Here is a 21,959-nt window from a genome sequence, read left to right as displayed (position 1 = left end):
ATCTGGAAGTTACAGTCTATACGATAATTCATTTGACCAACTCTCTTTGTAGAATTGCAGGTTTGTAATTTTTTACATTCTTGTTGAGCCATTATTGTTTTCATTTGTTCTCACTAAAATCATCATCTGCGTCTTTTATTAGTGAAGGCTGCCGTTTGATGATAAGCCATAGACCACTTGATGTCATATAGAAAGAGCTGTACAGCTGCTTCAGAAAGGGAGCCAAAAATTCAAGCAGTCTAAAGTACGGCCACGAAGGCTCCAATGGTACACCTCCAGCACTTCCAGACTCTCAGGTTTTTGAAAACTTTTTTAAGGGCATTTGTATCTACATGAAAGAGCAAATAGACTCGAGTTAAATATTGTAGCATAAAAACTTTTCATAGGCTGGGTTGTTCTTAATTTGTTCATCAAGAAATCTACACATGAACAATATACCACTGATGAAAACATTTGGTGGCTCGTGTTCTTATAAAGTACTCTTATCAAAAGAGTTTAAACTTCAATCTTATCCGACGTTTTTCATTCAAAATATCACGCTTGTCATGTAAAGTCATGCTTACAATTCAGGACTATTTTTGTGTTCCCCTTGAGATACGAAAAATTCAATGAAAGAATCAGGAATTATTTGAAAGGTGCCAAGTTATCCTACATTAAAAAAAATTACCTGTTCCCATTCTGCTTTAATTGTAGAATCGACATTCCTTCTTTGATAAATCGAGAACATGCATGATATTTCATAACAGGAATGCAAAAGATTTAGGACACATACCTTCAATGAGTTCTTTTTCGTTTTGGTACGTCTTCTCAAGTACTTCATTGCAAACATTTCGCCAAGCGTTCTCCCTAATTGACTCGTCTTTATACTCCTTTTTCGTCGTATCGTACAAACAAGAGTATCTTCTCACTGCTTTGATTAAACGTTCCTTGTCGAAGATAGCCGCCGCCATTATCAAAATTTGAACTTGTCTGCAAGGCTTGCACTATTGTTCTGACGCGGCGTGTCATGGCAAAGTTGGATTTATCCAACTTTGCCGCATTATGAAGCATTGCTAAAAAAAACGTGATGCGCACGCAATGCCTCTAAAAACGCTAACCTTATATGGGCAGTGGCAAAAAAACGCCTCTAGTGTGAATTCAGCTCAACTGGGCTAAAGATCAACAGGTAGACGTTTACACACTGTTGTCTTTAAACATGAGTTCCGACTCTGAGACCAACCAAGCCGTTCTGAAAACACGAGTTAAAGTAACTTTGAGGAAGAAGATGAGGAACCTGAATTTGTTGTAAGGAAAGGAAGGGCACATAGCAACGATGATGATATCGATAGGCCTTATACCGGAGAGCCTATGGTGGACGCGAACTGGGTGCCACAGTATTATAACGGGAGAGAAGAGGAGAGACAGAGAAACGAAATTCTTTTGATGCGACTTAGCTGTTATTTAACAATTCAGTCATGGTGAGTAGCATATTATAATCTGTAAATCTTTGGCTAATTAGGCCTCACTTGCCAACGTTGCAACCGTGAGGTTGATTATTGTAGTTAGGTGACGCATTTATAATTATATCTTTTAGTTATAAATACACAAATAAATTTGATATTAAATAGACTATATCATCAATTCCAACTGTTTAAGGGCACAGAGGGCAAAGTTCGTTATTAGTGGCTTCAAATTTTTCTACCCTCGAGGATTGTTTTTACATGGCATTAACACGAACCATATACAATTTCGCTTGAATTTTTTTAATTGAAAATAACTAAAAGTATGTTTATTCCTTTATGTTAAGGGTGTTGATGTTAAGACCTTCTTGCAATGTTTCACACGAAATAGCCTGCTATTCTCTATTTTTATCTATCTGTTTTTTGATTTTGTTTTTCATCTTATACCAAATTGATACCTTTTTGAACATCTAGGTGTACATGTGGCCACTGCCATATAGAAAAGCTTTCAACTGCAAAGGAGTGCTGCAGAGAGCTAGAAGCTGTTGCCACGAGTTTGAGTGATGAAAGGGTGTTTGATGATGTTGATGAAGTCCCTCGATGCATCATTCAACATCCAGGATTTTCAGAACTTTGTCTGGCAAAATGTTCATTAAGACACTTGGCAGACAAATATAGAACAAAAGAAAATGTCAAATACAGGAAAACTGGCACAGAGAAAGGGTGGGTTTATTGATCACTTTCTTTATCTTGGACAAATCTTATATTGTTCAATTTGCTATTGGATTAAGATTTAAAATTTACCAAAACACTTGCTGCTAATTTAGAAAAAAACTATAAAATCATATGCAGTGTCCTGTTTTTGCATAAATGCTATTGTTGTTTAGATACCGGTGCTTAGATACAAATCACCAAAAATGTTTGCCCTTTAGAACTAGACAAGTGACTTTATCTGGAATTTTCTGTTCTTTCTGTAGGTTCTTCAGAGCAGTTGCCTACAGGGTTGCCAATTTGGCAATTTAGTTGCCAAAATTGCCAATTTTGGCACTTTTTCATGTTGTTTGGCAACTAAAAATTTAGATTTGGCAACTGTCTAAAGTTTGGCAATTTTTTGGCACTTTTCGAACATTTTCTCTTCACGAGTTTGTGACATTTTCTTAGTATCTTTTCGTGACAAATTCGATAATATTCCGTTATTGACACCCTGTGCCTCCCCCTGACACCCTGTGCCTCCCTCGAAGTTTCATTCTCTTGACTTGGGTGACCGGAACAAAGTACTTACATCTTCGCGTGACCCTGTGATGTCTAATGTTAAGGTGTGGTGTCGGTGATAGGAAACAATTTGTAAATATGTTCACATGTCGAATGTCGTCATTTCTGTTGATGATTTCGATTGGATGACATCGAAGGTACGTATTTTTCGATTCCCAATGCTGATTGGACAATATATTTGTATTTCCTTTTCAAAATATATAATAATGCGAGATTTTACAATAGAAATTAAAACATCTATTCACTGGTGTGCAATTTGTTATCATTCTGCTTCTACTAATACTAATATGCGGATATGCAAATTTCTTCTATTCTCCTCGAACAACAAAAGCCAAACACAATGCTCCAGCGGATCCCTGGGTCAAAATCGCATAGCGGTTCAAACGACACCGCCTGATCTTGGAGACGCTTACCAGCCAAAACCGCTCGGCTGATTTTCCAAATTCTTTTTTCCACTTCGTCCTCAAACTTATGCTCATGGGGTTTCTTTTTTTCGTTTTTCCTCCCTTTTTTATAGATATTTGTACGTTTTCTCCCAGGTTCGTTCCAAAATCACTCCAATCCTCTCGATCTCGATTAGTGCTCTCCGAGGTCTTTGTCCCGCCTTTCTAAAGGTCCTTTCTCTCTCATTTCTCTTGCTCTCTACAAAAGATTTCAAAACTTCTTCCTCCAGCAACCCTTCAATTTGAACGGAGGCTTTTCAAATCCGTTTCGTTTTTAACACAACGGTGATTTGATTGATTTGGAATTGGATGATAAATCTACGTGCACTGCTGGTTGGCATTCCTTTTCGAACTCGAAGCGGTTGTCGATGGTCGTGTTCTGTGCTACAGTACTACAGTGCTACAGCTACAGGTGAGTCTCGCTAGATTTTTATTATAAACATTCTTGCTAGCTATTTTTCTTTCCTTTTTATCGATCGATAGATTGAAACCCCGTTTGTTTTTATTTCGTTTGCAAGAGCCATATAATTCGTGGTTTTGACGATCTTCCTTTTCTTCGTTTTAGTAGCTACGTACGGTACGCACGCTGCTGCCCGCTTTTTGGGTTCTGCGATGGCTGCTGGCTGTTCCCCTTCTTCACTGGCATCAGAATTGATGGCATGCGAATACAAGTAAGCGTTGTTGTTCTTACAGGTTTTCGAAATTTATTATTTGACACGATTTTCTGCTCATTTGGATGAAATTGCACTAAAAAGCGGCTGCTAGACCCCCGCCGTGAACGAAAAATTTTTACCTCTTCGCGTGGTTTTGTGCTAAAAGGAAACTGGATCGGCTTTATTGCAATCAAAGAATGAAGAATTGTGGTATTTATACTTGATGCAAGAAGATTGATTTTCATAGGAAACCCGTTGTCATGTGAATTATGCAATCCCGCCAGCCCCCAACCATATATGCCTATAGAGAATCCTTTGCAGCAACTTTTCCTAACCACCTTCTTTTTTTGTAGATAAACGATCGGATTTTTTGACTTTTTGGTACAACAAGTGAGTATTTTTCGATTAAAATTTCACTTTTTGTGCGATTTTCCCGCTGAGACTGAGATGGGATTTGCCTGCCTCTCGAGTGAAAATTATTTCTAGCTTTTTGAGAGCATTTTTTCGGAATTATCAATAAATCATTCTAGAAACCATGTCAAATGACTTTTTGCTTATTTGGGTGAAATTACACTAAAAACCGGTTGCCAAAGGGGTCCCTAGACCCGCCACGAACGTGTTTCTCTTAATGTTTTACCTCTTCGCAGTTTTGTCCTTCAAGGAAAATGGATTTGCTGTATTGCTCGCTTAACAAGAACAAATTCAAATGATTTTATGCATAATTTGATGAAATTACACTAAAAACCGGTCGCTTACTGCTAGCCCCCGCCGCAAACGGCAAATTTCCACCTCTTTTCATGGTTTTGTACTGAAAGAAAGCTGGATTGCTACGGTAGATTGTGCCTGCATCATTTTGGGAATTGAAAATTTATCATTCTAGAAACCATTTCAAATGACTTTATGCTTATTTGGGTGAAATTACACTAAAAACCGGTTGCTGAAAGGAGTCGCTAGACCCGCCATGAACGTGTTTCTCTGAATTTTTTACCTCTTGCGTAGTTTTGTGCTTAAAAGAATATGGATTGGCTGTATATCGATTTCTTTAAAACGTGCTTTCATTAACCATGGAATAACATTTTCATTATTTTGTTTGTTCTTCATCTAGATCAAAGATCGTTTCAAGCAATAGTTATGTCGCAGACGTGATTCTCGGACCTTCGAAACGAAATTCATGGCATTGATGCTGTCGTTAAATCAAACAAAGAAACAAGAAAAAACCATGACTATGGAGAAGAGGACTTAAGTTATATAGATAGCTGTTGTCTGTAAATTGTATTTTGTTAATTTGTTGTTGGAGTAAGATTTCTTACTGATGCTCTAAATTTTGGCTGTTTTCTATCGCTCAATTTCTTGCGTTCTTTGTTGCTGCATTGTTTTAAAGACTCATCATCACGAATAGTTCATTTTTTTGATATTTTCACAACGAGCATCATGGACCAACGACGGCTAACAGAAATTTATTGTTAGATTAAACACGAGAGCTCTAACTAAGGCCCTAGAAAATATAAAGAAGATTCCCATAAGTCAACGAGGGCTAAAAGTGTATGGTTAAAGAACTCAAAATTTTTTTCTTAATAAGTAAGCCCCCTGTTTTTCCTCTTTCTGCAACTCTCCCTCGCCGCCTTAAGTGTTTGCGATTTTTCCACTGACAAATTTTTGTGAAGAAGGCCTTTTACAGGATATACACTGTCCTCGAAGTTAAACTAAATGAATTTACGAAAAAGCATGTTGGCTATAGATTTCCTTTAGTGTGCTTTTTGTTTGTTATAAAGTAGTTTCACATTCCTGGGTTTATTTGACAAGATATAAACATGGGACAAAAGTAAGATCTGATAATGTTTTTCTAAGAGTTGTTGTAAAAGCATGTTGAAGTTTGTGAAAAATCAGACAAAAAAAATTATGCATCAATCTTGTACAAAGAATGCATCTCGATAAAGGGGACTAAATCTGCAAATTACCAGCCTAAAGAAAAATTAAAGATAGTTAATCAGTTGATATTGCGAGATATCAAATTAATTACTAGGTACACTGTCTTCCAGAGACAATGAGGAGAAAATCCACCTTGCTATTTTACTAAGAAGTCCCATCTTGAGTTTCTCTGGACTTGCAAGCACCTTTGTTGAAGCTAGCAACAATAAATTTAAAAAATATATAACTTGGCAGGCTGACGTGCCAAAAAGTTTGAATCTTGGCACGGTGAACTAAATGCTGGGATTTTGAAACCATCTTCTTGTGGCGACTCCATCTCGGGTTTTTTCTTGCAAACACATTTGAAGAAGGGTAGCGATGCGCACCATAATTTATACTTGCCGCTTTAAATTGGGGTGAACTTTTTATATTTGCTTGATATGTTAAATGCCAGCAATTTTAAACTGTCTTTCATGTCAAGAAAGGGGGGTACAGCCCGCCATGTTGTTTTTATTCTTATCATGGATCCTGAGTTTCTTTCGGCTTCCAAACATTCTAACCGAAGGTAGTAGTAATACACAATATGAATTATACCTGACTCCATTAACTGGGGGTAAACTTTTAACTTTGTTTTTTGAAATTTTGAACAGCCCTCTCTCACGGCAAGTGCTATCAGGAAAGAGAAACATATTTCGTGAATTTGATATTTAAGGAAAACCCCCTCTCAAAAGGGTCTTGCTTTCAAATCATTAATGAAATAAATTTGAAGTGCCCGCAAATTTCGCTCTTTGATTGTAAAAATTTGATGCAAGGATGCAACATCTAAAGCTAATTCATAAAACATGTCATTTTCGTTTTCTCTACTTGTTCAAGATGACAGTTTCAGATATGCTGTTTGTATTACCGACTTTGTACAGCTAAAACGTTTTAAATCTGAGTTTGATTAAAAATAAGCAGTGGCAACAAAACCTATATTAGCCATTTTGTTAATGCATATTATAGTCAGTGTAACTGTGTGTGAATGACACGTTCTTTATATAGATTAACTTTACTTTTTTTCATGAAGCACAGACATGCTTTATCTTGCATGATTGCGATGGGAGCTATGATATTGCTAATGGTAATAATAATGATAATGAATTTCTCAAGTATCAAGAGTCAACAAGTAATTAAGCCAGGGTTTAATTTTCTAGAAGGATTTACTGAATTACAATCAATGTAATAGAACATTCCCGTCCCACACGAAAATAGCTCATATCTTAATAGGATTCTTGCTGCAAGTAAATACTTTTTCCTCTGTCAATACTAAATGCTACTCACAATGCGTGACTATTAATTGGATTAATCATGTTTGGCTGACGCCACATTGAAAGTACGCTTGCATGCTTGCTGTATGATATTACATTTGGTGCAGATCCCTTATGAAATTGTAAGCGTGTAGGAGGGCATTATTTATAGGAACTTTTTTTATTTTTAAAAAGAACCAATTTTGATTTGATTTGTCAAGTCAGGAGAGTAAACAGGTTAATAATGTGGGGCAATCTTAACATGAAAGGCACAATATCCAACAATTACAAGTATTTACTAAAAATACAAAGGCTGATCAATCTAATTTGAAGAATAGATGGTTTTGGCATTTCGGTTTCCTTGAAACAAAAAAACAAAAAAACAAAATTCGGTTTCCTTGATCGTCATCGGCGTCCCGTAAGAGAATTAAGGTACCTTCCCTCGGATCTTTTCGTCTTATTACATTTATTCTTTAGCTGTTTCCTTGACTTTATTTTCTCTATTTTTAACAAATGTTCAATTAAAAGTTACATCATTGATATTTCAAGACAGGTTTCCTTAAACAAATTTTTTTTTCGCAGGAGCGGGGATGAGGTATTCCTGCATCTCTACAGGAAACCAAGAAACAAAAGGGGCGGTAAAGTTAGAGAAACAGTAACTTTCAATTTTTCATTTTCATAACTACCTTTTAATTTCAATCTTCCTGTTCAGTTTCCTAATCTTAACGCTTTTTAAATTAAAGGTATAATTTTAATTAGTAGATTGGCTGATTAGTTAATTTTGTCAATTAATCATCGTTTCCCAATAATTATCCCTGTATGTAATTGAAAACCCCAAATAAAGGCAAGTGTCCTTCCATAATCACATAGTCTAAATATGGGCAAGCGTCTTTCAATGATCACATGACCATTTCGCCTCATAAAACTTGGCTGTTGAATGACAACCATTTGCACTTCGACTTCAATGCATTCAAAATTATAAGTACCTTTAATTCAATGATTTGCAACTCCATCTTATATTCAAATTTCGTATCCAAAGTCATCAAAATTATGTCATATATAGTAACCTGAGGCAGCGAATGTTGCTATGTCCAATATTTTACAAATGTTATGCAAAATTAAAACATCCCTTTCATCAAGATTTTACCGTTGATATTGCATATGATCGTTTTTAAGGTTTTAGTTTCTTTATTGATGCAATTTCATATAAACTTCATAATTTTCTTGCGTTTCCTCTATGTATTTATCAATGGCGTAACGAAAGACTGCATAGGTGCGAAACCACCCCTCCCCTACTAAGAATCATTGACTCAACAGTGAAGTTCAGCAAAAGCATTTATAAGAATGCCTTACTTTCATCTTAATACAGTGCAAATCTAATAGATCTAATAAGGATTAAGCAAGGGTCTAACAAAGAATGAGTAAATCACGTTGGTTCAGTAACACTATCTTAGTTTTCTTATTTTACCTTGATTTAACTAGATCATTCTGGTCATCTGCTAAAACACAAGTACAAGGCCCACCTTCTGCACTTACATTTTCTGAATCTTCCTGTCAATCATAAAGAGGATAAAACTTAACTCAAGCTCCAAAAGCTCTCTGTAGTTTCCCTTGCTCAAACTGGCACTAGATTTGTCCTTTCTCCTGAATGCTCATTCTTGTTTGCTAAGATAAGCTCAACTTCAGAAATAATATTTGCCATACTCCTATTCTGTTTTACTTTCTCGTTAAAATGCTCCACTCCCTCTATTTTTTTCTAAAGAGAAATGTCAACTGTCTCAAAAACATCAAAAGTTTTCCACATTTTATAGGCCACTTTAAGAGCTGCCTTTCTCATGCTCCTAAAAATCTGACAGGAAACCCTGTATGTTATTGCAGCCTGTCACAGTCCATGCTGTTAAGTGTTCTTAGATTGAGTTAAATGTTCTTACCTTTCAACCACAGAACCAGTTTTTCATATTTCATTTTTAAAACAGTGAAGGTAAAAATATATATTGCCTAAATATAAATATTTCAATTGGGTAAAACTTGTTAGAATGACAATAAGATTTTCCTAACTACGGTATTAAAGAAAAACAAAATGATTAACATGCAATGTAAAGGCTTTGATTGTCTTTCAATATTTATCACCATTCATCGTTTTTGTATCTACAATTGTCACGACTTTGACACTGAATAAAAAGTTTTGCATGCTATTAGTGGTTTCCAAGAAAAATAGGGACACATCTATTTCTCCCATCCCAATATATAAATGTTGGTATTGTATGAGAGCTAAATGTCCCAGCATATTGAATAAGAAATGGATTGGATTTGGGAAGCTTGCCAGTCATTCCAGAATATCCTCTGGAAAGTGAAAGATTTCTCTGTTGCAATCAAGGTTTGATGAAAATCCCAATTCCTATTTTCATTTGAGAAGTTATTGGATACAGGATTCTCTGAACAAATATTTCGACCCTCATTTTTATTATATTCTTAGAAATATTGTTAATTTTAAGATTGAAGAATATTATATTTTTCTGGAGAGGTGTGATGAGCAATATCCTGATGACATTATTCGCGGCAGTCTGCTCCTACTTCCTCTCAAACGACGATTTCAATTTCCATATGCATGCATTGTGTTTATCAACTGATGGCAATTGGAAGCAACATCAATGCAATGACCTTAATCCAAAAAATTGCTCCAATTATATTTAATACTCTGGCGACAATTCAATTGTCACCATTACTAAATGTTTGGAAGGAATTGTTTCTTCTCTTCTGGGAGAATATCGAAAAAATTATGCAATAAAGAGCCCCATATACTGCCGGAAGCCAGAGTTGCTGAAATAGAGCACTTATTTTCAAAACTGTCTGGTACAATGCTCTCGTGACAGTTATTACCAGAACAAGTCAAAGAAAAACGAAGGTCCACACTACAAAAAGGACAAAAAGAAAACTATCCGCTGCGGCCCCAATTACAAGCACCATTTATTGGGGCACAACTAACAACAGAGCAGCAGCTGTGAGACAAGAGAATGAGCTCAGTAAGAGTTAGCGTTGAATGGCTCTTTGGAGACATCATAAACTATTTTCGTTTGATTGACTTTAAAAGAAATTTAAAGTACAATTAAGTTCTCTTGGCAAAATGTACAGAGTATGCACACTGCTTAAAAACGCAAGATGCTGCTTATATGGAAGTATTTTGTTTAAGATCCTCCTAAAATTGAGGACTGCTTTGATATTCCTTGAACAATAGATAAAATTTTCACAGACAACGGTTTTTTTCTGACATAATCTAGTTAAATTTTGAAGAATTTTGGCATAGATATGACAGTGAAACTGAATACAGAATATAGAATGAATATTAAAACTTTTGATTAACAACTGTAGATAGCTAAAAATGACACGACACAATAATTATCATTACAAACATTAAAACCATTGACAGAACTGTTACTCACACAAGGTTCAGCTAGCACTGTCGCGTTATGCATTTCTTGCCCTTCCATTTTCCTTAAAGTCCTTCCATTTTCCTTAAAGTCCTTCCATTTTCCAAATAGTACAAGGCGATTCATGCGCACACACAGAACTTATATCTATAGTGACTTGCTTGTTCATGATTAAGCAAATTTTGTTGCAATTCTTAACTCAAGATGTAAAAGATCTCTTTATTATTATTATTTTTATTATAAAATTATTTCCTGTTGGTGCCATACATAGGTTGAAGAGCTAATTCATACCAACTATTTACATTTCTACAAAATTACAAAATTAGATCATAATCAGAAAAGAGAAATAATAGAAATTTTTTTCTCTTTCGGAAAGTTCTACAGCAACTTGTTGTAGAGATGGGAGCTATTGAGGAAGGAAGTGCCAGTTATATGAAAACCTTGTGCACTCAATTTCACACCCTGAAATGCCAATTGCACGTTTTAATTGCAATGCCTGACCCTGATGAAAACAAATGTTAGGTAATGTGTCACATCCTTACAGATGTTTTGTAAAATCTGGATGGACAGAGATGTCCTCAGGCTTCAAATATTAGCAAGGTGTGATCTTAAAGCTGAACCAATGGAATTCACTACAAATTCGTTGAGAAAAGCTGCCTATCAGCAATATGCACTTTGGGAATATGGGAAACTCGGTTGTTTGAACAGAAGGATATTGCCCTTAATATATTGGATTTAAACTAAACTAAGATCTCTATATGAAAATAAAGAATCCTGTCATTGACACATTTCATCATATAAAGTTCATTTTAATTCATATATTTTGGCATTAAATGAATCCTATTGTTGAAATTATATCTGCAAGTCTCTTGGAGTTGAAGAATTTTGACATTTTGTGTTTCAATATGCTCATTTTCATTTTCTCCTTCACCAAAATGGGTCTGTTACCTTCATCGTTTCACAGTTTTTCCTTGGATTTCAACATTGAAAATGCGCATATGGGACAAATAAAAGAATACAAAGTATAGCTGGCAAAATTTTTGATGATGGGTGGTCAAAACTACAAGATACAAGGCTAGTCTACTTTTTGTCGTGTTCCATTACAAGCAAATCTTTTGTTGGTGGTAAAACCATAGGATCTATTAACTCTTTACTGTCCACAGTTGCCATATGGCAACTAAATAATCATTGGTTGTTCTGTACAGGTAGTCTGTGTTTTAGCTTACCAAATCTTTTTGTGATGTTGCTATGGATATCTCTTTTATTGAATTGAATGTTTTGATTGGTTTGTTTTGTTGTTGGGAGGGAGAAGTGGCGGTTTGAGCAGCGACAGTTCATCACAGTTTTCAGTGGCTTTCATCGGTTGGAAATTTTATCGCTAAAAGTTTCGCAAATATATTGCTTATTACTGGATAGTCTATTCTCAAAGATCATATTTTGATGTGGAAGACGACATTTATTTATCGACAGGTTGGTTCTTACATTTATTTGCTTCTAACAATTTGGTTGTCATTTGGCAACTATGGTCATTCATGGTCGAATTTGTTAAATGGGCCTAAGTATGTTTACAGTCGTCTTCTCGACGAATTTACAGAAACTCAATGGTGATTTTTGCATTGTTGGACTGTTCCTTGATTTTTAAACTTTATATTTCAATTTCAGTTTATAAGTGATGGAGACAAGATGCAAAGTTAGATACAATCTTGAGGAAGCTTTGCAGTACGTGGTAACACCCGGGTCTGACTCGGAGATTTCCGATCTAGAAGATGATGATGGTGAAGATCTAGATAAAATACAGTTAGAAAGAGAACCATGCCAAGAAGCCTCTGTCATGTCTGATATTATGTGAAATTATCAAGGATGGAATTGAAGATGCAAGCCAAAGTGATGAGGTCAACAGCGGAAAATAAGGAAACAGTAGTGCAGCAACAAAAAAGCACTCTTATCGTTGGAGTAGCCGTAAGCCACCAGTGACAGATGCTACTTTTAGCGGCCCACAGTTTAGCTTACCTCCTGACAATTTTGATCAGCTTACTCCACTATGGTATTTTAACCAGTTCTGGGATGATACCATGACCAATCAGCTGGTAGAGCAAACAAACTTGTATAGTGTCCAAAAGACTGGTACAAATATACTGACCCACAAAAATGAAATTGAGCAGCTAATAGGGATCCAGTTGAAAATGGGCATAGTAAAAATGCCAAAATACAATAGTTATTGGGCAGGTGAGACAAAATACTCTCCTATTGCTGATGTTATGGCGTTAAACAGATACAGAAAGCTAAGACAGTTTCTTCATGCAAATGATAACTCTGAGAAGGACAATCCAGAGAGTAGAGGCAACAAGCTGTACAAGATTGATCAAATTCTTCAATCTTTGCGTGAAAATTGCCAAAAAATTGAGCAGGAAGAGTTCCAATCCATCGACGAGCAGATTGTCCCTGCCAAGACAAAGTATAGTGGGATAAGACAATACAATCCTAAAAAACCCCACAAATGGGGCTTCAAGAATTTTGTGAGAGCAGGTCAGAGTGGCATGATTTATGACTTTTTCTTTTATACTGGAGCTGCTAGTGCTGGAGGTGAAAAAACCTCTGCAAAAAATGTTGTCTTAAAGCTCTGTGAGAATGTCTTGACTGGTTGCAATTATAAAGTTTTTTTTGACAATTGGTTTGCAACGTTAGATCTTTGCCTGGTTCTCAAGGAAAGGGGCATTTTAACGACAGCCACTATCAGAAATAATCGTCTTGCTGGTTGTACTCTGAAAAGTGAAAAAGAGATGAAAAAGGATGGAAGAGGCAGCTTTGGGTTCCAAACAGACCAGAATACTGGGATGGTTGTCTTGCGCTGGTTTGACAACAAGTGTGTTACACTTGTGTCAACATACCTCAATGTTGATGAAACAGTAAATGTTAAAAGATGGAATTCATCTAGTAAAACACATGTAGATGTTACCTGCCCAATGATTGTCAAGGCATACAACACATCAATGAGGGGTGTGGACCTGGCAGATATGCTGATAGCATTGTATAGATGCAAGATAAAAACCAAACGATGGTATCTTGTAATTCTTTTTTATGCAGTTGACATTGCAAAAGTGAATGGCTGGTTACTCTACAGAAGATTTTGCTCTCAAATGAAAGTACCTTCAAAAAAACAATTGCCCCCTCTGACTTTCACAGCCTAAATTGCTGAAAGCTTGACAAAAGCAGGAAAGGCAATGACCAAACCATCAGTGGGCAGACCAAAAAGGAGTTCATCCCAAATGTTTGATGAACATCAACCGAAAAAGGGGAGAGCTCCAAAAACTGTCCTTCCAGATCCTGATTCAAGATATGACCAGCTGGGTCACTGGCCTTACTATGATGAGAAGAAAAATAAATGCAGGCTTTGCAAAACGGGCTACAGTCGTGCATACTGTGAAAAATGTAAAGTGTGCTTGTGTCTCACTTCTAATAAAAACTGTTTTCGCGACTTTCACAATTTGTAATAGAGTCAATTTAGAACACTTTAGAACAGTACTATTTAGTGGATTTTAGCTCTGATTTACTGCTTTTGTATGGATGTATGATGTTTATAATGTTCTGTTGATTTTATGAAACATATCTATTTTTGTGTTTTCACCTTTGATGTCCATAGTTGCCATACGGCAACCATTAAAAGACAATAGAATATAATGAAATTTTTGGAAAAAAAAACAATTTTCATTTTTAGATATGCATTTAGAGTGTAAATTACCAGAAGAATAATTTTTTCAAATGAATTTTGAATAATTGGACAGTAAAGGGGCTATCTTCTTAGGATCTTTCTCACTACAAATGTTTCTGGTCAATACAGAAGCAGTGGTTTCCTTGTGACAGTGCAAAATTTTTGACAGCAAGTTTGAAATGTATGTATATTCTTTTTTGACCTTCACAGGCTCGTCATATGGTGTGGCTTTGTCATTTTGCTGTATTTCACCTTGAAAATTCCCTTCCCATGTCTTGTGTAGATGCAAGTTGTGGTCTACTGCAGCTAAAGCCATGCGGCAAACAAAATATATATATTCAAAAGCAATTTTTTGGTGTGTATTTTGTGAGCATCCTATTAAAATTTTTAACTGACCCAGCGTGCCTGAAACTTGTGTACTTTTCCAAGTTGCTAAGAAATTTTGTGTCAAAGACAACAGCAGGCAAGGCTTTGGCTGGCTTTAATTAACTTTCAAGCACCTGCTTGGGCTCTGATCTAGTACTGGGCCATGAAGACAGGCTGAGCCAGACCATGTTTGTTCCCCACAAGCAATCCTTCAACTTTTGTGTGTCTCCATTCACAATTTGCCAGGAGTACCAGAAGTGGTTGATATGCTAGGTCTCCATGGCTTGAGTGCTGCTGCTTCCTTATCTTTTGCAGCTTTCTGGAGCATATTACTGAAACTTATAGCCTTATGCCAAACATCCAAACTGTGTTGCAGTTCTTGAAGCCTTAAATACTTTCCTAAAATATGAAATTTATTTCTAGAATTGCTAATAAAATTTCTAAAAGCAAAATTTGGGGCCACAGCTACCAGAATGATAAGAGTATTAATTAGCAAAGATGTTGATGGTTATACATTAGGTAACAGATACCTGTAGTCAAATGAAATAAATCTAAGAGCCAATTTTTCAAATTTACTCAGGTCAGAAAATCAGGTTGATAGGGTTGTAGACAGAAGTAAACAAAATTAAGTTTAGATTGCTGTATGCTGTAATTGAAGAAGTAAAGAAGACCTAGTTGAGTTTGCAACCTTTTTATGGTGCCAGGTTCTACCTAAAATCAAGCTATGTTACTGAACAGTTCTGGTTATTAATGCTAGGGGCACACAAGAGATTTTAGCTGAGCTAAATGACACGAGTAACATTTGCCTTACTTTGTGGCAGTACTTTTGTGTGAATTTTGCCCACGTGCCAAATTTTTAAAAATCAAACCAGTTTGACATTTTTTGTCACTCGTGGCAGTTTGCGCACCGTGTGCGGGGGTCTGAGCATTTTGCTCATGATCTCAGCAATACTACGCGTGCGCTTTCCAAGGAAAACTTTGTAGACACTCTGTTGCATTGAATCTACATAGCCATAACTTTAATTAAATCATTGTTAAGTCATGTTCATCAAATCATGCTCAAGCAAGCCCTTGCAATTTATAATAGAGGATGGGGTTTTTATCACTGCTCTGCCATTCTTGTATCCAAGTTAACACACTTGTCATGCGTTTGGATGCTGCTCTACTTCGTCAATTTCAAATGCCCTTCTAATGCTTGACAAATCCTGTTTATTGATTAAATCATCCCTAGAAAAAATTGCACCAATGTTTTCTCGGATCCCATCCAACACTTTTTCTTTTGATACTCCTTGCTTCAATTTCGCTGCGATTTTTTCTTTCTTTTCTTTGACAGCCAAAGGCACTGCACAGATCTGTGATGACCGAAGTGAGATAAGCAGAACTCAACAATTACGTGTTTTGATGGATCTTCTATTGCTCTCATCGTACAGGTGCAGTTTCTGTCCATTCTATTAGAACCTTAAAGTTGAAACAAATCTTGAGAACCTCAGCTTAAAATTTTGCATTTACGTCGTAAAGGGTATGCTTTACTGAACATTGATATATTTAATGAAAACGTTTAGTGAACACAATATCATTAGAACTGATGATTCCAAAAGCAATTGAATTGGTCACTTTACCTTCTGCCTTTGAATTTCTGCCCCTCTTCTCCTTGTCGACTTGCGATTTGAAAACTCCAGAACGATTACACTGGAAGTATTTGACCGTCTGGCCTAGCTTGTTCTTTGCACGTCTGTATGCTCTGAGCTATATCTGTTCCTCTTCTTCCTCTTCTTCTTTTTCGGATTTCCACTCATGGAATTCTTAGGTAAAAATATCAAAATATCAATCTACACACTTCTACAGTACCGTTTTGCTAAAAGAATCGAGTACAGACATTAATGCTGTTATACAATGAAATATTACCGATCAGAAATCCTCAGTTGATATGGGTTGAAGGTAAAAGCATAGACATTCTTGTATAGCACTGACCTAGGAATCGAGATGTGTACCCAACAAAAATTCTCAATGAAGATTGAACAGAAAAGGTAGAATTCAAAAATAGACAACCAGAAAAATGACACAAAAGTGAATACTTTCTTACCTTCGAATGACTGAAACTATTTTATTGTTATTCTGAAAGTGAAGCCATTTTTTTCTGCTAAGTGTGTACAAAGATCTTTTATCAGAAAATGTCCACACTCTAAGCAAAGGCAGGCACCATTCTCAACTGATCTGACTGCTGCTTCACCGTGTTTCCTGTGCACATGTCTTCTAAGGTTACCCCGCCTGTTGGTTTAAAACATTCAAAGTCTACATTCTACTTTGGCTTGGGAATTGCCACTTTTTGATGCTTCTCTTTTACTCACGTGTAAACTTGACTTAATTGCAGCTGCCAATAGATTTGCCATTGGTAGGAAAGACGATTGGTCTGTCGGACTGTCTGAGTTAAATCTGTCTGATGCAAAGAAAGCTGTCAAAAGAAATGCCACATCTCCATCTACCTTTGCACCCCCTCCTGCAAAAACCATGAAGTCTGCCAAAGAGAAGGCTGATCTTACACTCGCTGCAGATACAATGCTAATACAAACGTTACAAAGCTTGGAAATAACGAATGAGGAAAAAACTGAAGAAACAGACGGATATAATTGTTTTTGTCAAGGTCTTTTTCCAATTTTAAAAGGACTTGAAAAAATAGATGTGCTAAAATGAAAATACAGCAATTGCTTTTTGAAATAGAATTTGATGATTCGATGTAAGCTTATCCTCATGGAAAAAATACAGTTAATCTCAATTATCTTGTCTTAATTTAGTTTCTTATAACTTAAGTTTGGCAGGAACATTTCAAAAGAACTTTGGAGAGGGTAAAGCTTGTTATCAGTTATTATGTTAATGCAAGCTAACTCAAGCTTTCATTTGAAAGAACACGTTTTAATATAAGCTGTTGTAACAGTAAATCACTCTAGTACTAACACTTGGCTTCTCCACATGCAACTGACACTTGGTGGCTCGTGTGCTATCTCATGTGACTTCTATGCTGCGTGGACCAATCACGAATAGAACTCTAGATTTAATGCATCAGCTTAAGGGAATTTGAAGGTAATTTAAACACAGGTTTTACATATTTGTATCAATAAATTAGGGAAATGATTGCTTAAGATTGACTATCTGGGATTAGGAAAACAGGAAGGGTTGGTATGAGAAAATATTGCAAAAAATACGAGTCAGGCTCTAATAGCATATACCGAAAAAATCAAGGAAAGGCGTAAACGATCACGAAAAAGAGGTTGATAATTAGTAATAGGAAGAGGGTTCACTATTCAAAGGGATTAAGTAAACAGTGATGATAAATAGCAATCAAGATGGAATGGAAATAGCATCGTGTGAAAGTATAGATATAACTTTATTGAAAGTTGATCACAAAAGCTGATTTATTTGCATTATTCTTCACCAGGATTTGAAACATGATTAACTAAATCAATTTGCCCAGTAACACTGCCTCCGCCAAATTTAAAACAGTTGTTAAATCGGTTTCCTATTTCCTTCGCACTGATTCATAGGTAACATTCCCTAACTGTCTGAGTCTTTCCTCCATTCACATTACTTGAATTTACCTTTTACCTCTTGATAGACATAGTCATAGGGACAGTAATTGTATGGTTCTTCTTGTACTCTATTAGCTATTAAAAATCTGTGAAGAGCCTTCGTTATCGCTTTAACGGTGAAAACTTTGTCTATAATTGTCCTGCGAAAAAAATCTGAACCTCGCAGCTGCAATGCCAAAAGGTGCTCAATTATTGTCCGAGCCCTTGAAAGTCTATAGTTGAAGATTCGTTCTTGGATTGGCAAGTTTTGCTCGGGGTATGGCTTCAAAAGATTTGATTCTAGGACAAAGGCATCATCACTTAGAAACACGTAGGGGGGGGGGGGTACTTCTTTAAAATTGGTTACCTTCTCGGTGGAGGGAAAGTTTAGAATATTATTATCAATATAGTAGCCAATTCTTCTGTTGTTGTAAACGCTTCAATCGTTTGCCTCCCAGAATCAACGATGTCAACCAGGTTGAATCCATACTTTCCATTACAGACTCCCAAAAAAGCAATGCTGTTTTTAGTAATTAAAGAGGTCCGACCCCCCTTTAGCAGGACACTGCATCACAATGTGTTTGTCATCAATGGCATCAAGGGCATGAGGAAAATTCCACTTCTCTTCAAAGACCTTCGCAACCTTTTTCCATTCTTCAATGGTATTTGGGACTCGTAGGAAGTCTCTGTTTTAAAGTCCATTCCATAGAATCCTGCATGTTTCGTTAATGGCACGACTAACCACAACAGCACTTATTTTATAACTTGTGGCAGTACTTCTTTGTGTATTGCCAGTTGCAAGGTACTTTAAAATCAAACAAAGTCTTTCACTAGCCCCAATAGACTTCAAAATATTTGTGTCTTGCTTAGTGAAAAAAGGCCCTACCCAGGAAAGCAATTTCTTGTGGGTACAAGGACCCATCCAAAAATACTTAAAGAAAAACAAGTGATCAATCAGTCTGAGATCTTTCACCAGCAAATGAAACTGTTCTTTTTCATTACACTCCTGGTTTATTTATCCCGCCGAAAACGACCTTTTACATTTACGTCATCTTCTCTGAAATCGTTGCTGTAATATTTGAATGATTATAAACTTTTTCAGCAGAAAACGAATATTGTGAGCCGCAATCTTGAAGTAATTCGATTTGCCTTTCGCGCACAAAACACAAGCGCAGTGGAAATGGTTTCAGTATTCTGGTCACAAAATTTTGAGCAGAATTTTGAAGTTGGAGCGAAAAATTTTCACTTGTGGAAATCTGCCTTCAGACTCTTTGGCAGTTTCTACTGCTCGTTTGGCTTATGCTTTAATCTTCAGTGATCTCCTCAATAACTCTGTCACTCAGTATCAGGGGCGCGAATGCAAACTCTCTTTAGGGAGTGTTTTTTGAAGGAATCGAGTTTTCGCCACAACAGACCAATTTTTGCGAAAAAGATGTCAGGGCAGCTATAAACCCCTTTCACAGCCAGAGGATACAAATATGGGCACGCCAACCGAGAGGCAAAATATTCAGCCTGTTTATGTTGTTATGTCGACAGTGATCACAGTTCTTGAACTTATTTTTACAAACGGAGAATGGCATCTGCTAACAATGAAAAGTAAGTGAACTAGGCCCTAGACAAAATAAGTATCATTCTTTTGTATTTCTTAATCCGAAACAACTATTTTTACCAGCATACACAAGGAAGATCTAGATATACAGAAATCTTAAAAAAATGGTGTGGCAGTGATACAGATAGTGCTGACAGTGATGCTGAGTGTCCTAATAACTTTCTTCCAGATTGTGCTAATAACTTTCTTCCAGAGCCACTAGTGAATCTTTCCACTAGTGAGATATGATTATGATGCTTTTCATTTTCAGCTTTTCATTCAAATTTTTTTTGCACGCAATTTGAAGGTATGTTTATTTTTTCTAATAAATTTGTTCTCTGAGCTATTATAGAGCATTCATTTTATTCCTACTTTGGAAAGGTGTGTTGTAACTAAATCTAAAAGATTTATATTGTCTTTTTTGACGGAACTTTGCATTTTCTCATACTTTTAAATGGCTTTGGCCACCATTTTATTGTTACTTTTTAAAAAATTTGTTTCGGGCGAATTCGCAATTGCAAAAAATGTTTTATAACTTTTGAGTTCTTTGTGTGCAAAGTTGTATATATATTTGAAAAATATGACTTCTTGTAATACATTGTAGCAAAATGTCTGAGACTGAAGAAATGCAAGAAATCATCCAAGAGAGAATAACCGTGTCTTACATAAATGGAAAAAGGTTATTATTTTGCTTACTTCATGAACTCAACAATTTCAATTAAACTCAGTATTTCCTTTAAGAATTTTTGTAACTTAAAATATAATTTATAAATTGTAAATTATATTTCAAATTTTACAGTATTTATTAGATAAAAAAATTTTTACTGTTGCATTGTAAAACTTAATAGTCAGATTCTTATTCTCTTAGGAAATACCATTCGAAAACTAATTTTCAAACATGAGAAGAACTGTGGTGAAAGATTTTGATATAAAAGATATTAAGGGAATTCTATTCTTGAATAAAGAGAAAAAGAAGCTCAAGGAACTTAGGTATTTATCTTATCACAATTGTAAATCCTACTGTTGCACAGTAAAAATTTGTTCATTTTTCAATTTATACACTGCGAATAAATCATTCTTTAAATTATTGGTATATTTCATTTCTGATTGTTAAGAAATCTTTTAATACTTTAATATAATGTACAGGCCAATATATTCAATTTTTATTTCTCTAATTCTCTTTCAGACCAGGGATGACTATTTTAATCAAAATAATCAACAAGAAAAGAAAAGAGCAGCAGAGGAGGGAATTTCCTTTTTATAGAAAGGAATTTCCCTCCTTTTGTAATAATTTTTATTCAGGAACTTTTCCTAATATGACAGTGAATAATAATAAGTAGTTTTATTGTGTTCAAATATGTTCTGTTGTTTTTAGTAGTTTTGTTGTTTTTAAATATGTTCCGCTGTTTGTTTGTTTAATATCATATTTTAAATTATGAAATTTCAAAATGAAAGAAAAAATCAAAAATTTTAATTTCAAACATTTATATTGATAGAATGGAAAAAACTTTAAATTTTTGTTTTCTTTCAAATTATATGACCAACATTCCTTCATATTCTGCATGTTAGTTTTATTCAATCTTCATAGTTGCATATCAGTATAAATTTAGGGTTTATTTTTGGCTGTTTGAGATGTTGATAGAATGGAAAAAACAAAAACATTACCTGCCTGTTTATGCTCAAAATATAACTTATCTGACAAAAAGTTCTTGATTATTTGAATATTAATTTCACTTACTCTTCATAGATGTCTGTAGCAGTTTGAATTTAATGTTTATATTTATATGTTATATTTCTGTTTAGACTTTTTGTACCTTGAAATTTTGAATTGTTGTGTGTAAACAATTATAGAGAATTTTAAACCAATCCTTTTTTGTTCTTTCTGTATCTAACTTCTTACACACAATATAATTCAACTTTGGGTCCTGATTAGAATTCAGTTCTTCTTGCAGCTATTTATAAAGGTGATAAAAATACAAAAAATTTCAATTTTAAGTTACACAGATAATGAAATAGAAGATTGTTCAAAGTTTCCAGTACAAAAGTAGGTGGCTGCAAAAATCATTGCGGTCCATTTTGCATTTTAATTTTTAAGGTTTATTGTCATAACTCACAAATACTATAAAGTAGCTTTGGGGCCAAAGGCTCATTTTCAAGGGTTTTGAAAGGGGCATCTACTGGTGTGGTTTTTATCAAGATTTGGTTTGGCTGTTAGGTCATAGTGACGTCACTGTTCATTATTTTGTTGATTTAGTTCTTATTAGTAAACAAAAGCATTGTTTACATCGAAATGAATGACACCAA

At 35.4% G+C, this 21,959-nt stretch overlaps 1 protein-coding gene and 1 long non-coding RNA gene across 2 annotated transcripts; one reads left to right on the top strand and one right to left on the bottom strand.

Moving 5' to 3' along the window:
• Window positions 1–239: 239 nt before the first annotated feature.
• On the bottom strand, window positions 240–950 carry LOC135688677 (uncharacterized). The gene is made up of 2 exons (XR_016144074.1): window positions 773–950; window positions 240–328 (listed from the first exon to the last, which is right to left on the bottom strand). It is a non-coding gene; the product is annotated as an uncharacterized LOC135688677 (long non-coding RNA).
• Window positions 951–1,328: 378 nt separating this feature from the next.
• LOC135692159 (uncharacterized) lies at window positions 1,329–14,029 on the top strand. The gene is made up of 4 exons (XM_089110260.1): window positions 1,329–1,457; window positions 1,914–2,162; window positions 7,584–11,899; window positions 12,092–14,029. Exons 1-3 carry the CDS (start codon window positions 1,348–1,350, stop codon window positions 7,681–7,683), a joined length of 459 nt encoding a protein of 152 aa, XP_088966386.1. The 5' UTR covers window positions 1,329–1,347; the 3' UTR covers window positions 7,684–11,899; window positions 12,092–14,029.
• Window positions 14,030–21,959: the final 7,930 nt, after the last annotated feature.

Source organism: Rhopilema esculentum, chromosome 9, assembly GCF_057945365.1.
Source record: "Rhopilema esculentum isolate cy_ngs chromosome 9, ASM5794536v1, whole genome shotgun sequence".
Classification (NCBI taxonomy): Eukaryota; Metazoa; Cnidaria; class Scyphozoa; order Rhizostomeae; family Rhizostomatidae; genus Rhopilema; species Rhopilema esculentum.
The sequence above is the reverse complement of the archived record's forward strand: the minus strand, read 5'-3'. Positions and strand labels throughout refer to the sequence as shown.